Source organism: Stegodyphus dumicola, chromosome 6, assembly GCF_044657685.1.
Source record: "Stegodyphus dumicola isolate Sdum_Otavi_A_Nest chromosome 6, ASM4465768v1".
Taxonomy (NCBI): domain Eukaryota; kingdom Metazoa; phylum Arthropoda; class Arachnida; order Araneae; family Eresidae; genus Stegodyphus; species Stegodyphus dumicola.
The window spans coordinates 150213553-150231252 of record NC_140773.1 but is presented as its reverse complement, the minus strand read 5'-3'; the positions used below and the strand labels follow the sequence as shown (position 1 = coordinate 150231252).

At 32.2% G+C, this 17700-nt stretch overlaps 1 protein-coding gene across 3 annotated transcripts in view; it reads left to right on the top strand.

The window, feature by feature from the left end:
• Window positions 1-17700, top strand: part of LOC118182665 (actin-related protein 2/3 complex subunit 1A-A-like) — a 66621-nt gene that overhangs the window by 46772 nt on the left and 2149 nt on the right. For all 3 annotated transcript variants that reach the window (XM_035352047.2, XM_085819010.1, XM_085819011.1), the window contains exons 9-11: window positions 848-923; window positions 7590-7690; window positions 12359-12542. In XM_035352047.2, coding sequence (XP_035207938.1) covers window positions 848-923; window positions 7590-7690; window positions 12359-12542 — 361 coding nt within the window. The remainder of the gene's footprint in view (window positions 1-847; window positions 924-7589; window positions 7691-12358; window positions 12543-17700) is intronic.

Genomic DNA, 17700 nt, shown 5'->3' with positions numbered 1-17700 from the left:
GTTGGCGAAACCAGAACTAAAGCATAATTTCTCTAAAAGCCGAAGGCAAATTTGGATTGGAATTAGGATCGTTAACTAGAACAGAAAGATTTTTATGAATGTGAAATGCCTCTAGAAAATCCAGTTCTCCAATGGAAGATGTTTTTTGAATAATTTTAGCAGCAGAAAAATTGAAAGTGTGATTTTCGGACCAACAATGTTGAGCAACAGAAGACTTCTGTGTTTTTCCTTTTTTCTAACATATGCCTCATGTTCTTTGACACAAAATTTTAAGGCTCTCTTAGTTTGGTCAATGTCAATTAAACCACACTGGCAAGGAATCCTATAAATACCCCAGGAATTCATATCCGGAATGGGGTCATTGAGTATAGAAGTCCGAATTTTATTGATGGGAGAATAAACAACCCGAAAGTTAAATTTCTGCAAAATATGTGCAACTTTATAGCTAATTGATGGAAAGAAGGGAATGACAACAGAATTTTTATAATCTCCTAAAACAAGAGTGTGGCTTTTAGTGTGTTGAGATGAGAATTTTTTAACTGCTTGATTAATAATTTTGGGTGAAAAGCCCCTGTCAATAGCTATTGCTTTTAAATAATTTAGTTCTTCATCAAGGGCTAGTTTGGAGGAGCAAACTTGAAGAGCATGGAAAACATAGGAATAAAATGAAGCTAACTTTTGTTTAGTCGGATGACATGATTTAAAGTGTGGTGGAAGGCAAACCGATGAAGGTTTACGGTAAACTGTAGTACTGAAGTTGGATGTGTTACGTGTGACCAGAATGTATTTTGAAGCAATATTTTTTTTCCATTTGTAATTCTAAAAATATCTTCTTTTTTATTTGCAGTTTAATGACTGTCAAGACACAGTTCCTGCCCTACCTTACTTGTGCCTGGGCTTCTAATTCAAGTATTGTTGCTGCTGTAAGTTAATATTTTATATTATACAGTCTGCTGAATCTGAAATTTCTTGCCAAAAGTGTCACTTTTTTCAGGATCTGTTTTACAAACTTAAATAGTTCTTTATGAATTTTTCTACTATAGTCTGGAGTGAAATCTGTACATTCTTCTACTTAAAGTTATCCCTGCCCCTTTCTGGCTTGCTTCATAACCATGGTAACAACAACATCGGAAGGTCATCAAGTTTACCTCACTTCATGAAAAGTGCATGAATGAAGGCTGATTTTTGAGCATTAATCTCAAATGAAATGGAGAAAGTAAGCATTGTGTAGTGGTGATGACACATGTTACAATCCTAAATGAGAGAGGGTCTTAAAGACCTTGAAATGTCTATTTTTAAAAAATAAACTGCAGTTGCATGTTGTGTGATGGAATAATCTCTTAATGAATTTGCATCATTCTCTTATTTTCACTGCTGAAATGGCATATATGCAAGGGCAAAATTTTGTCTCAAATTCTGTTCCAAATTCCAAGTATTTTCTGAGCATACTTTCAAGGACTTACTTGATGATTGTTCCAGAAAACCTTCTAACAAAAACTAAGAAACATGCGAGAATATTTAAAATAGTTCTAAGGCAGCAGTGGCAAACATTTGAAGATAATATACACGTATCTTAGGACTTATTTGAGAAGCCCAAAGCCATGGTAAAATTTGTGGTGAGGCAATGATAAATAAAAATAAAGTTGCTCTATTATCTATACAGACCTTCGTGAATAGGCCACAAATGATTGTAACTTCTTTTCTGAAATCCTTAGCACCAGTGAAAGCTGTATGCACTGATACATGTGACTTTAAAGCAACCATCTTGGGGAAAGGTTATTGAAACTATGAAGGTTAGAACAAGCACTTCTTTCTCCTCACCTTTATCAACTTTACATTGTAGAAAGAGGGAGCATGGCACATGTGTTTATTTCCAGGGAGCTTTACTTTGAATGGCATTTCATCTTTTTGAGCAGGATGTCTTTTTGGATTAACTGAGTAATAAAACATATATTGTATATAAACATGTATTAGATTTGTATTACTTTGAAGTACTTCTTTTACTGTTTGTTTTCTTAACATTCCATTCTTCAGGGTATTATGTATTATTATAAGAAAATACAATATTTTAAATAACATGTAAATATATGGTAAGTAGCAGAACATTTCATGCTGGATAAAAAATAGCCATGCTGCTCAGAGTGTTAAAATGCTGTACTTTAATATATTTTTCTTTTTCTCTTTTTATAAAAGTATTTGATAATTAAAATTGCTTATCAGAAAGATCCAGTTTATCTAGTTTATTACACATATCTTGTGAAAATTCCTTTGGGTATTTGAAAAGTTTACAGAGTTATGAAGACCGCAATGACTGATTTGATAAGACCACTGAAAACAGGTACTTAACTAGGTTTTGGATCCTAGCAAACAGGTTGGTTGCATGGATTTTTTATTTTCCTCAAACAATACACACAATCTAGTTTCCAGAAGAAAGTCCCCCCCACTGAAGCATCCTTCCGCTTAGGCAGATAAACCTCATATGCTTTGCGGTATTGTTATGAGGTCACGACCTATGTTCTGTTTCTATACTTTGCCGTAAAATCATGGGCACCAATGCTGTGTTACAACTTCCTCTGAGGGAGGAAACTAATGCAGAAACAGACAGGTGAAACCGTAACTAACTAAATATCAACTGAGAAACTAAACTCATAAGAGCTTGCTAATTACCACACGTTTAATGATCGTATAGGTAAAACGGTAATGCATTGCGTTGTGAAAATGCATCCGGGACCGCGCCGTGAGAGGATCGAATAAATAACATGTAAAATCAATATATATATATATAAGAAAAAACACATAAAAGATATAAAGAAAACATAAGTAATAGGTTTCCAGATTAAATACCAGTTTATTCACATTCCTCACAGTGGTTTTGACGACTTGAAACGCACCTGGAAAGGTCTCGGGCTGGCCTTGCATTCTGGGAGAAATCAGGGGATTATAAGTCCACCATAATTCCTGGAAAATTGCATTCCGTAAGGGGAACACAGGTGTCTAAGGAGTCTCACGCCTTTCGGTATCACTGGCCGCAATTTGGGATAACACCGACTCCGTTATTTTTCAGCAACACAATCCGCTCGCTCAGCATCACAGAAAACAAGCCCTAGAACCAGCGCCCAAGCAGAATCTTCAAGCTCGCAGTCAGGATGTCAAGTATAAAATCTCACGTTGGCCGGGGTGGAACTTGGCCAATAATTTTTAGAATTTAATACACGCTGGAGAGAAAAAAACTTAATACTCGCTGAATCTTTTTTTTTTTTTTTTCTCTTTTTGACAGCAAGGCGATGGCCAGATAGTGTCCGCCGTGATCCGCCTGAATTACCTCTTATTCAACCCCAGAAACTTAACAAATCCTTCAGCTTCGAAAGTCCGGCATAAAGTGATTAAAACTTGAATTTTCTTCGTCTCCTTCACAAACACGGGCTCCCACTATGGCTTCAGTTATCACCCCCTTAATTTGGGCAAAATTTGCGTTTCAACCCCGAATGCGGAAATAAGGGCGAATGCGCGTGCGCTCCCCTCCTTCACCTAGCCAACAATCGGACCTTCTGATCGCCAACCTGAATGACTTACATCGAAGGTTAAGTGACAACCTCTGACCCTTCTGTCACGTACTTCCTGTCCTAAGGTCAACTGCACAATGAAATTTCTTCTAGAACATTCTGAAGGACAAAACGTGCGAAATCATGACTTAGCAAAATTGCCTCCTTTTCCCTGCTTCTTTTCACAATGAATCAAAGCTTGGACAAAAATTGCAAATAAAGGAAAATAAATAATATTCTTCTAAACTAAAAAATATTCCCAGAAGCATCTGTTTTTCCCCAAAATTTAATGCATTAAAATAAATAATTCAGAATCAAATAAAATTAAGATTTCCTTAAATCAGAAAATCATTCACCTAGTTTTTATAACGCGATCAGACAATTCTCTACACGACAGTATTCAGTTTAAATAATGATAAAAATTAGTTATGAAAGTAGCTAACGTTATATTTTGTAATACTTTAGTTATTAGTCTAAAAATATTATATTCCCCCCAACGTACATAAAAAGTAACTTGTGTGGAACAGTTATGCAGTAATATTAAGTTATCAAAATTAAATATATTCTAATTGGAAATAAGTTGAGATAAGATTGGATTATTTAGATTATGGCAAGGCAGTTTACGCTTTTTTCCTTGAGGCAAAGAACGCTTTTGCAGAGAACTTTCAAAGGAAAACTGGCTGGTATTCATATTAATCAAGGAAAAATCCATGAAAACTCCTGTACAGCCAGCTCCCAGCTCATTCTTTGGGTTTGGAACCCGGATGAAACTACCAGCATCTAGTGATTTTGCTACTAGGCCAGTGGTTAACTCAGTTGAGAAAACACCAAGTTGTTGTACAATAATGATTTTTAGTTTGAATGATATCTCAGAAAAGTATTTTAGAAGGCAAAGAAAATAATACATGATTTAGATATTAATAATGCAAAAAAACTTTGTTATTTTATTTTAATCATGAAAATCAGATAACTATAATGTGAAAACTTGTGAAAATATTTCATTCATTATAAAATTATTCTAAGCATATAAAGAGTAATAGCATTTTTATTCTTGTAGAATTAATTGTAATTTAAAAAAGTAATATTTGTCATGTTAACATTCTGAAAGATTGCATAAAAAGGAAATATATACATTTATATTTATGTTGCAATTATTATTATTATTTGCTTCAAAATAAAATGAACCTGTATTGATGAATGGTAAATGACTTGATGTTTTGAGTATCAATTGGGTTCTCATTGCTGCAAGCTAGTGCGTGGGGGGGGGAAATATAGGGCTTCACCTTTCTTTTCTTCCTTGAGACTACTAAAAATACTCCAAGACATATGTGCTTAATGATTAGTGACAATAGGTAGGCAGAAATTTGCCTTGTCCTTCTAAGCTTAATTGCTAATGGGTGCAATAAAGTTTTTGTTAAATTTGCATATGTCGGTATGCATAGTTAATGCAGACTTCTTTGATGTTTGAATAGTTAGGGATGAGATAGTACAAGCAACCCACCCATTCCAGTCTTCTCAAATTAAGATTAAACGTCCAGGAATAGCATTTGGAAAATACTGAGGATACCTAAAAGAAACATGCTGACCATAGCCAGATGCAAGTTTTTTTCTATAATTTTTCTTTTTGGCAAAAATGATGATAGAGAGATTGCTTTGAAGCAAAAGGCATAGATCTAAATAATAAACAATTTGAATTTTTGTGAGTAATACTTGATAGCATGCAGTTAATCTTTCTGTTGCATGCTGTACAAAAGTCAGTGTAGGTAGAAAATTTTTCTGCATTTAATTAAATTCAATAAAATACTTTCTGTGTCTTGTGTAATAAATAACATTAAAGGAGATAAGTTAAAATTAATTTCTTATTTAATCTGTTAATTATTATTTGAAAATACTATACATTTTCTGTAAATTATGAGTAAATTCTGAAACACTTCAAAATAATTTAGTTGTAATAAATACATACTTTTTCTGAATAACTTTCTAATGTATTTTTTAATTAAAAGAAATATTTATATATAATGTGAGCAGAAATATGAAATATTTGAAGTTTTCGAAAAAAAATATTATTACAAATAGTTTATTATATGATTAAATTGGTTACTAAAATAATTTCAAATTTTTCTTGGTGATCATATGTAAAGTAAGCAGTATTTTAATGTATGACCATGAATAATATTGAATATTACTGATATTCATATTCTCAAAGTGGGTTGCTTGTATAGAAAACCCACATCATCTGACACCATGGATAGTTACTGTAGGAAGCTTTTACTGTATTATTGGTTATTATGCCTGTAATGTTTCATAAGTCGGTTATTTTTTACCTAATTTTTCTAAATTGCAGCAGCAAATTGCCAAAAACATGTATCTGTATTTCGAGAAAAGCATATTTATGTGTTGTACAGCTTGAGGAAATACAAAGTAATGACTTTTTCAAAATAATTCACCATATCTATGTATTTTGATTGCCAAAAGCTACTTCACTGAATGCCAGAGGTCATATTTTGAGCTGAAGGGAAAGCTTATAGTCTTGTGACTTGTAGTGTCTGCAAAGCAGAATTTAAATTAACTTAATGATGTTTTTCCACTGTTCAGCCTACTGTAAAATTCTATCTTTTGTAATTAAATCATAGCTTAGTACCATTAGATATTAATTTCTTAAGTGTTGGCCGTAAGTGGCATTAATTGGAAGAATAGAAGTGTATGAAAGAAAAATAATACAGTCAAAAGTCGTTAATCCGGACTCGTCGGGACTTCGGCGATTCCGGATTATCGATTTTTCCGGATTATAGATCATCACTTTAAATCTCGTAAGATGGCATGCAGAAATTCTAAAATTAAAAATATGAAACCGTAATTTATGAAATAAAGAACAATTATGATCTAAAGGGTATCAAAATTTGCAAAAAGAAAATGCTTAATATTTATTTGTTTACTTTATTAAACATTTCTTTCAATGTAAGTTGTTTAAGTTTTGCTTCCTTTCATGTGATAATACTTTCTCTTTAATTCTATTAAACAGACATAATTTCTTGTTCAGTTACAAAGTTCCGCCGTTCAAGTCCTATAATTGCTGTGTCAAGAACACCGACTAATTTGTCAATCGAAATTTTTTTGTTTTCAATAACCTCTGTCACTTTTCTTCGCTATCGGAAGCGAATTATAATGACAAGGAACTTGTTTTAAATCATATCAAAGACGGAGCATATCGTCGAGATGAAATACTACATTTGGTAAGGAATTATAAGCCAAATAAAATAAAAACATCTGCGCTGAAGATAAGGATAGTGCTGACAAATCAACTTCCAATTCATTAGGCGCCCGCCGCCGAGCAGCGTGAAATTGATAAACAGATTTCGGATTTCAAAACATACTTTCGCTTTAGATCCTTTACATATTAACAAATGTATATCGGAAATTCTATTTGATATAATCGAAAGTTTAAGCTTACTTTTATAAAATTGCTCTTACAGTCTGCAAAAAATAATAAGCCGGATGCAATTCGAAAATTAAGGAACAACGCAATCATCAACATTAACTGAAATAGATAATTAGATAATTTTAGCTTATACGTCCATTATACATAAAATGCGCACGCGAAAACGTATTCTGCACTTGCGCACACTCATATGCGCAGTCGTAAAAGGTCTTACGCGTGAACGCCCCTGGGCATGTGTCAACGTGGCGCATGCGCAGAAAGTTTTTAGTTTTGATGTCCGGATTATAGATCATTCCGAATTATGGGTGTCCGAATTAACGACTTTTGACTGTAATATGTTTTAAGGAGCATTAGAATTTTTTTATGTATGAGTATTTTGATTTCAAGTTTTTTTTTTTTTTTTTTAATTAATGTATGTGTATTTGCTGATATAAAATATTGATGAATGCAAATGCAGTGCAATAATTTTCATGCTTCTGCATTACTCGGATTCAGTTCAATAACTGAACTCTTACAAATGCTATATTTGAATGCATTGTTTACTTATATTTAAAGCCTCTTAATTCTTTTTTTTTCTTCCAAAATATTAAAATTGTATTCTATCTTAGGGTCATGATTGCTTCCCTGTGCTCTTCCGATATGAAGGAGGTCGTCTGAATTTTGTTACAAAATTAGATAAATCCCAAAAAAGAGAAGTTGATGGCTTTAGGTATGTTATATAATTTTTATTTTTTAACTTAATGTTTATTGAAATTATTTTGTGATTTTTCATCCTAATATACTGTATCGGTTTTGATTTTCAATGGTAATGTATATGTTGTAATGTTCGTGAAAAAGTTGTTACTGCTGCTAAAATATGGAAAATTTTTATGTTGAGAGGGAGATTATTTCGTTACTTTTGGAAAGAAAGAGTTTTAGAATACATAATATATTTACCTTTTGCATATTCTTGAGCTCAGTATTTTACATTTGTTCTTATTGCATATTTCAAAAGGTAATTTTGTTCATTACTTACAGCATTTCTGGTTTTAAGCATCCAGTTAAAGAGGTACTATTTTAAAATGCTTATTTTTTCAATAAACTGTCAGTTTAAAATTTAAAAAAAAATTCCAATTATATTTTTTAGAAATTTTGTTAACTTGTAGACTTAAATTATTAGATTTTGTTTTTTGTAAATTGAAAAGAAGTTTCATATTATATCATGTTATAAGTTCACTGCGTTCATATAAATATCAGTTTTCTTTTAGCAATGTTAGATCAAAATACAAGGCACAGTTATTAGCTTGCCGTAATGAAATCATTGGGTTCCTCCCTTTCTTTTCCATACATCTCTTATGAAACTTTTGATACAACTTATATAACTTGTTTTAACATGTTGATAAATAGTAACATATTGATTAATGTTGGGTTGAGAATGTTGTTATATAGACAGTAAGTTATTTATATTAAAATTTATGTCTTAGTCAGTACAAATCTCTCTTTCAAAGAAACTGGTAAATTTATCACATTTACAAAATTTCTTCAAAATAGTCTTATTTTATAAAATGCATAGGCTGTGTGTAGAGTAAAAGATTGTAACTCATATATGTCATTTGGGGGCATTTGTAAATGGTTGGTAATATTTTATTATTTTGGGGGTATTGTGTAGTAGCTGGGTGCAAAATGATTTCATTTGTCCTAAAAACAAAAGATAGGGTAAATCATCAAGTATAGCATAAGAATTGTATTTCATTGATAGTTGATGTGTTGACCTAAGAAACTGTATTTATTATAATTCTGAGGTAACTCAAATTAGGTTATTTTAGCTCGGTTTTGTAGCTTTTCAAAATTTTGAATGCATTATAGATTCTTCAGTTCAAAAATTTGGTTAGGTAAGGATAGGAAGGGCTTATTAGCCTGTTTGAAAATGCCAAATGCATAGTAAATAAAAAAAAATTTTAAAAAAAAAAATCCTTTTTACTATTAGTTGCATGATTGGTTGCCTTTAGCCACCCATGAGATTATTATTTAAAATATTGCATTTTCCTACTTAATGATCAAAATATTATATTAATGAATGAATTTATGAAAACATACTATAATTATACAAATTTAGCCCCCCCCAAAAAAAAAGCTTTTTAAATAGTTTTTTTTAATAGGCAGATCCAAAAAGCTGTATCACTCAGAGGATGAATGATGGAGCACATGTTTCACATGTATTTTGATCTACTGCTTATTTTCCTTTGTCACAAATTTCATGCTTATAACTATAAAGACTTTCAGTAAGTTTTATTTCTAACACACATGTACAAGATAATTCTCTAACATTTCTTTCTCGGTTTTCTCCCTTTGACTTCAGTGTACTTAGCATGGTGATTTGTAAAGTATTGGACTGGGGAAAAAAAAAAAAAAAAAAAGGGTTTGCAATCTTCAAACATTCTCGAGCAATATCCATGCAAGTCATTGTGACTATGCTCTAAATTAAAGGTCTTCAACCTTTCACGCTCGAGGGCCACATCACTAAATTCACAAAAAGGGCCACATGTCTGTCAAAAAAGTGTAGTCATAAAATTTATATAAAAAAGATAGGTTTGTTTTGCAAGAATACAATTGATTCTAAGCGAAGAGATAGTGTTACAGATATGTATATATACATTGGTTCCAAAAAGTCAAATCAAAATCGAATTAAATGTAAAATTTTTTAAACATTTATCATTTTTCAGAGAATTTTATCTAAAATATTATCAGGCATGTCAATAAAATGTTTTAATATCATTAATAAGAGAAAAAAAAATTTACCATAAAAAAGCTGACAAAGAAATTTTTCTTGAAATGAAAATTTCTTAATATTCTTCAAATTCAAATGTGGGGCCACCAAAATGCCTTCAGCAGGCCATTCGTGACCCGCAGGGCACGTGTTGAAGACCCCTACTCTAAATCATGCAAATGCTTGTATTTTAGTCTTTAAAATGAAAAATTACGTGGAGGTTAGGACTAGCAAATATGGTGATGGGTAGAAGCTGAAATCTGCATTTCTGAAGTGATGTACTACAGTACAGTGATGAACTACAGTACATCACAGCTGAAGTATTGAATATTATATTGAGGTATTGATTTGCAAAAGTAACACTATTGCACTTTTTGCTGCAACAGACTTTTATAGCTTGTTGTAGATAACAGGTTAACTTAATGACATATAATCATGAGCAGTAGTGCTCAAAAGTGTAGTGCTTCTGTGTAGATTTCTGGGATCTAAATTTGGAGACTTCTGAAAATTTACATCCTGACCATGTTATCTTATTTCATTTCTGGATCGTTTTATTCCTTGTCAGTTGCAGTGAATAAATTTTTAACTGGTGTTTATCACAGAGAGCAATATTTGAGAACATTCAAGCCAATATTTCATTATTTCTGCTATAAACATTTTGCATATCAGTCTTTGCAAACTTTCGACTTTCCCACTTTTTCATGCAGTATTTTTTTCCATGAATCCAATGTTAATACCCATTTCTGTAGCAATCTGAGAAATGCTCAATTATTTCATCACATATTACTCACAAGCTGTTACTGTTTTCCATCACATATTAATTCATGATAGCACAAATTTCTGTGCTCTTACCTGGGATCATCTGTTAATGATACTTTCTATTGTCTAAATATGGCAGTCTACCTTTTGATAGTGCTGACATAATCTGTAACTTTTTATTCTTAACTATTTATCGATATTTTCTTTTTTCCCTCAAAAACATGATTCCAAGTGATGTTTGATTCTTGTCTTTGGCTGATGACATCTAACATCCTCTAAGAAATTAAAATGATGACAACTAGTGTATATGCTTTTCTTTTTATACTTCCCAAATATGATGCAGTCATCTAACTGCATTTTGTAATTACACCAAACTTTGACTTAAAAGTTACTGAATGTCATTGTATTCCACTCTACTATTGTGTGATTGGCATTTCATTTTCCCCCATGTTTTTATTTTTTAAGAATTACTATGTAGGAAACTTTTGATCTCTGAACAGTATTGGTAGATATGATGACATAATAATTTTTGTTTGGATAATAGACAAGTACAATTTTTCAAATTAGTAAAGTTTGATTTTCATATTTTATGCATGCTGCATGAACAATTATCATCGGTACTCTGTTAAAGAGTGAATTTAGTTTCTTTTTGCCTAGAAAATCTGCTGTGTGAAATCTGATTTATGTTCAGTCATAAATATCATCATTAGATACAAATTGCATCACATGATAATGCTAATTTGAGTCCAGGCAGTTATGCAAAAATGTGATGTCAACAGTGTTGCATGTCTTCGTAACATTAGCATTTTAGTAATGAAGCATGACTGGTGTTTTATGTTAAATAATATACATAAATTTATTTCAAGATTATGATGTGTAAATATATTTCTAGATTACTGAAAATACTTTTGTTCTTATAAAAATGTAGCCAACCCTGATTCAAATCAATGTCTCACTTAATTTAGTAGCTTTATCGTCATGGATTATTTTTGACTTGCTTCAGGTCGACCTGAAGCAAGTCAAAAATAATGCTGTTTTATATGTCATTCTTTATTATCATTGATTAAAACTGAAGCATTTCAGTAAAATTGTCAAAAACAATATTGCTTGACATGCCATTCTTTAACTTTCTCATTCATAACATTTCTATATCATTTTATTATTAGCTATAGGATTGTAAATTTCCCTTAGAATTCTTTGAAACTTTTGATTATGTATAAAATACATGTTTGTTTATTAAGAATTTATGGTACATTTCTAATAAATTCATTATAAAAACAAATATTTTCTATCTGAGAAAACATGTATAGTGAAATTTTGCTCTGTGTGGTTATAACCGTATTATTCACTGGTAACTGACAGATTTACTCATGCTCAAATATAACTTGGGTGATTTTATAATTTACTTCGCTGAAATATGTTAACTTGCAGTTTGAGCACTTGCTGTTATGTTTTCATAAACTAATCAGTAAATTGCTAAAAAGCTTACATGATTGTTTTCAAATAGAAAAGGGGGGAATCAAGTTTTATGTCTTCAGTTTTCAATTATTATTATTATGGGCCATTTTACTGTAAAAAACATGCATTTAAGGGGTTTAATTATAATATTTAGAATGAAAAATGAGTTAACTTACTAAAATATAATTAGCCATAGGTATTTATTTGAAGATATAAATTAATAGCAAGTTCCCCCCTCCAAATGTGTTACTTGCTGTAGAGTTAACCATGATTGAAAGCAATTGTTAGGATGAGAGTGAAAATGCTAAATCTTAGCATTCAGAATAAAATGACCAAGTTTTATGTTTCTTTTGTATTTTATTTATTTATTTATTGTTACATTTATTGTAATCAAAATTCTATTTTCTTTTTCAGTGCTATGAGGAAATTTCGAGACATGGATAAACGTGCCATAGTAGAAAACAGTGTTGATACATTATTAGACACTATACATCAAAATGCCATAACAAGTTTAACAATTTATGCAGGGACCAAATTGGGTGTAACTAAATTATGTACTACTGGAATGGATGGAAAGATGGTTATTTGGAATTTAAAGGTAAGAATCTATACATCTGATACATGTGTATTTTAAACACTTAATTAATATTAAGAAGAAAGCACACTTGCTGCATGACAGCGCTAATAAACTGAGTTGCATTATCACTGGTTAGCTTCCTGGGGAATCCATATCATAAGAAAACTTCTTCGATTAATGTAATGGCACATTCCTTTGCCGTAGCAGAGGGTAAAGCGAAAAGATTCACCCATTTCGTGTTGCAATCTTCAACAATCAAAATCCACTTTTTTCCATTGTTACTCTTAGGTAGTGGACCATGTATATTGATGGCAAGTGTTTCGAAGCATTGGCCATATATTGGTGGAGTATACCGGATGGCTTTTGATTTGAAGGTTTGTAACAGTTATACTCGTCACAACTTTTTATGTAATTTTCAATGTATTTGCGCATTCCTGTGAAATAATACCTCTAGTAAATTCTGTGGTATGTTCCCTTAGCTAGTTAATGTCATGCTGTAGGAGCATCATGATATTGTTTAAGAATTCTTTCTTATGAATGTATTGGTACTACTAGTTGAGCTTCCTCTGATTCAGAGTCTGGGGAATAGTGATATAAAATCCCTTGATTCATTAACTGAAAAGTTCCAAAAGGGCAAACAAATACTGTTTTGTCTCTGTCTGTAGGACAAATGCTGACTTGATGGTACTCAGACTGTGGATCAGTGTTTGTCATATATAGTGTATGTTTAGCAGCATGCAGTAAGTCATCCATCCTAGGTAATGGATGTGAGTCTGACATCATAACAGTATTCACTCCTCGGTAATCAATGCAAAGTCGGACTTTTCCGTTTGGTTTGGGCATCTCCTTCTTGGCTGGAGACATCCAGTATGGAGGTGTAGAGGATTATCCCCTGTATGTATGTGGTGTTTAGTATAAGAGTTGCTTCTCCCGCTGGTTGAAACCCAGTTTCATATTTCGTTAATACAGCATTGAGTTTTTCCCTTTGTTTTTCATTAGATGTCTTCTTTCATTTTCTCTTAATCGCATCGTATTGAAATTCCGCATTACTTTCTGGACGCTGGGGTGATTTGAAAATGTCGCCACTAAAGCTAAATTTCTGTTTAGGGTCATTATGGAAATACTTTCTATTATTTGGAAGGTCTAAAACAATTCCAGCGTTACATAAAAGTTCAGTTCCTAAAAGCGTTCGGTTATCTTTTGCTGTAAGTAATGCAAATAAAGTTATAGGGAAAGATCGTCCTTCAATTTTGAATTATGTCAAATATCTACTTGTGTTGTATACACTTCTGGAGACCATCAGCTAGGGTAACATTCATACTAGTTTTCCTAAATTTATTCCTCTTTCTTTCAATAGACGATATAACGTTTCTCCCGCTATAATGTGGCTGGCTCCAGTATCAGCACAGACAATTCCCTTAAATCCGTTGATTTTTTACCCTTAAAAGAGTCGTGTAAGGTGTCTCTACAGACAATATATATGTTTATAGCTTTGAAGTAGGCTGATTCTTTACTTAAAGAAGGAGAGCAAGTTGGACAGTTGGCCTAAACGACACCCGATTTTTGACAATGATAACAGCTAACAGTTAGTCGATCTTCTCTCGTACCGAAATTCTTTTTCGCTAAGTTTTTAACAATTTGAGGGTTATGTTTAGCCCAATTTGAGGCAATTTTTTAACAATTTGAGGCAATTTGCCCTGAAGAACTGTTAATTTCGTTTTGGCATTTTGTTGAAAACTTTAAAGGGCTGTATCACTTTTAAATTCGTTGCCACCATATATTATCACCCTGTCTTTTATTTAAAGAAATAAATAATGAAGAATCTGCATAAATGTATGTATGTTTCTCGCATTATGATAAAACAATGGTACCTGGAGCCATCAAAATTTGAATAACGTAATCTTCCATAGAATATGGGCATGTGGAAGCCCTAATTTGAATTTGAAGTTTTTTTTTTTTATCGATTTCAGATTTTGTAACACTTCAACGAATTTTCGATTAAAAAACTAGACTATTTCAAAGCAAGCAATGACAACACTATACGAAAAAACATTTTTTATCTCCATCGTGCGAGACTTTGTATATGTAGCGGAAATTCTAAAGATATGCTCATTTTAAAATTAATTTTTGATATTGCTTCAATTTTCAGTCCACTTGAACCAATGATCCACAAAATGTTCTCTATACTCAGAAAGGGACCATCTTTTAATTTGTTCCGATATCATCAAATCCTTTAACTTCTCAAAAGTATTGACTTTTAATTTGCCAATCCAGCCATCAAAAAAATTTCTCGAAGTAAAAATCTCGCCATGTACTATCAGGAGTTTTGACACGTTTCGAAAATAACTGTCGAAACTTTTCAGCACTTAATTTAAAATGCTAAGAGAATTTGGTTGATGTTGTCATAATCTTGTGCATCACCATTAGATTCCTTTGCAATCAATTTTGCAATGTCATTAGGTAACAAACCTAAGAAATACATTACCCATTTCCTTTGAGGTATGTTCAAAATTGTTAGTTGCCTTTCAAATAAAGTGAAAAAAAGGCTCATGTCATCACTTTTTGGATTAACACTAAAACGGCAGAGCAGGTCAATTTGACACAAACCGATGTTTAATTTGTCACCGCACAAAAAGTATTAATTGAAAAAAAATTCCTTGTATGACTTAATAATTTAAGATAAACAGCAACTTACAGAATCTGGAAATGTGTAGTAATAATCTGGTGTAGCGTAAACAAATTTCTGATCATTAACACTTATACCTAGAACCACGAAATGGGACATTTTGATCCGTGAGAAATGTTTATGCCTAAATGACAAAAAACAGATGCATTTTGTCAGAAGTAACTGTAGAGTACATCTGCTTCACCCACGAATTCTTCAAATGGACTGCACCAAAAGGGAAATAGTGTAGGTTTTCAGTCAAGGTCAAAATGTATGGTTCAAATGCAGCGGAAAATTATAACAAATATTTCAAAAGATTCTTTAAAGTTGCTTTTATTCTATATTTAGTATAAGGACAGATAAGATGACACAACGTCGTCCAGGACTGTTCAGGAAGCTTCGGAATACTTATGACAATACTTCGATTTTGAGTAGCGAGGATGAATACCTGCCTGATAATGACGAAAATCTGAATTCAGATGGAGAAAATGAAAGTGATGATGACTCTGGGAGTACCCTAACAATCGCTGGACCTTCGCACCGCAATATTATTGATAATTTATCAGATAAATAGGAAAAATCAAAAATTCTAAGAAAAGATGCTTGCACTCAAGGAAATCCTAAAAAAAATTAGCAGTGACATTCAAAGTTAAAAATAATGAAGTTTGAAATGTTGCACAATTAGGAACAAATGATAAAGAAAGAAAATTGAAGCAAAATGTTTTGAAGGAAGTTGAGGGCTCAACACCATATTCTAAATGCAATGCTATAAACAATGGTTCGTCAAGTGCCTGGAGACTTGATAATGGATATTGAAGCATATAAAGAAATGCCCTGAAGATGAAGCTCATCGACAGATTCAGGAAAATAAATGGAATATAACAATAGAAGAATGCTTTTATAGCAATTTTATATGCACATGGTATATATTATGCAAAAGGACTTGAAATGGATAGCTTGTGGTCAATAATCTGAGGACCACCGTGTTTGTGAAATAATGAGATCCTTACGAAATGGTGATATGCGCTCCTTGTGTCCATGAATGGTCTGCTCCTCAGACATTTCCGTAGTTGACATGTTTTCTGATATTCAAAATCTTACTCCGTACAGATAAAATCAAACACGTGGTGACGTGGTAGAGTTCCTTCGTGCATAAAATCGTTAGCTGCGTATTTCGGTACTCCAAATCGTTACTAGGGCACTTCGGTACTCCAAATTGTTACTAGGGTACTTCGGTACTCCAAATTGTTACTAGGGTACTCCGGTACAGTAAACAGTTACCAGGGTACTCCGGTACAGCAAACCGTTACTCCGGTATTTCGTTACTTCGGTACTCCAAATCATTACTTGGATACTCGTACTTTAAATCGGTTTTCGGTACTTTTCAAAGTAACAGTTACTTGAGTAATGAGTATTTTGTACCAGGTACTTGTCTGTACCGTTACTCTCGTACCGGGTACAAGAATGTACCGAAGTTGCCCATCACTACACTAGAGGGCACCCATGTTGTTACAGTTAGTCCAACAGTTTATATTAAAGGATTGGTTACAATTTTAATTATTTTTAGATTTTGTTGAAGGAATGAAGTTTAACTAAAAATATTTGTGAGTACAATACCAAATAAGTACCTTATGAAATTGCTGATTTTGATGAATCTTAGTTTTTAGTTATGTCTTTCAAAGATCCAAATAAATGTAAACAGTTTTAAATAGTAACCATTGATTCCTTGTAACGCTTGGAACTTCATTATATTTACTAGCATGTAAAGATAGAAATAATACATTAGTAGGCTTGAGAATTTTCGTTTATGAATTTCAACATTACTTTAAACAAATCTTATCCTATTAAAACATGAATGTTTCAGATAAAAACAACTTGAGTGATCACTTAGTAATTGTTTCTTTAATTAGCACTATATCCATTCTTTGTAATGGGACAAAAGAAAACTATTTTTGTCTAAAACACAAAAATATTAGAAAAGTTCATAAAAAGTACGTAGACAGAAAAGTTTTATATTGAAATACATTTAAAAGATTTTTTCCATTATATTTGATGATTCAAGTAATAAAATTCTATGATTATTAAATTCATTTAAAACACCCTAAATCAAATCGTAGCAAAATTGTTTTTAGATGCACATTAGACAGTGACCCCAACTTGTGATACCCACATTAGATAGCAATCACTAAATTTAATAATTCCATTAACTATATAAAAACTCATGGTTACATTAGTATTCTCATCACCGACTGCTGAATGGATCTTTACAATAAGCACCCTTGTTTCAATACAGTCAAAAGTCGTTAATTCGGACACCCGTAATCCGGACCTCAAAGCTAAAAACTTTCTGCGCGTGCGCCACGTTGACACATGCACATAGGCATTTATTTACGCGTGCACGTAAGACTGCGTATATGCGTGTGCGCAAGCACAGAATACGTTTTTGCGTGCGTGTTTAATGTATAACGGACGGTATAAGCTAAAATTATCTATTTCAGTTCATGTTGATGATTG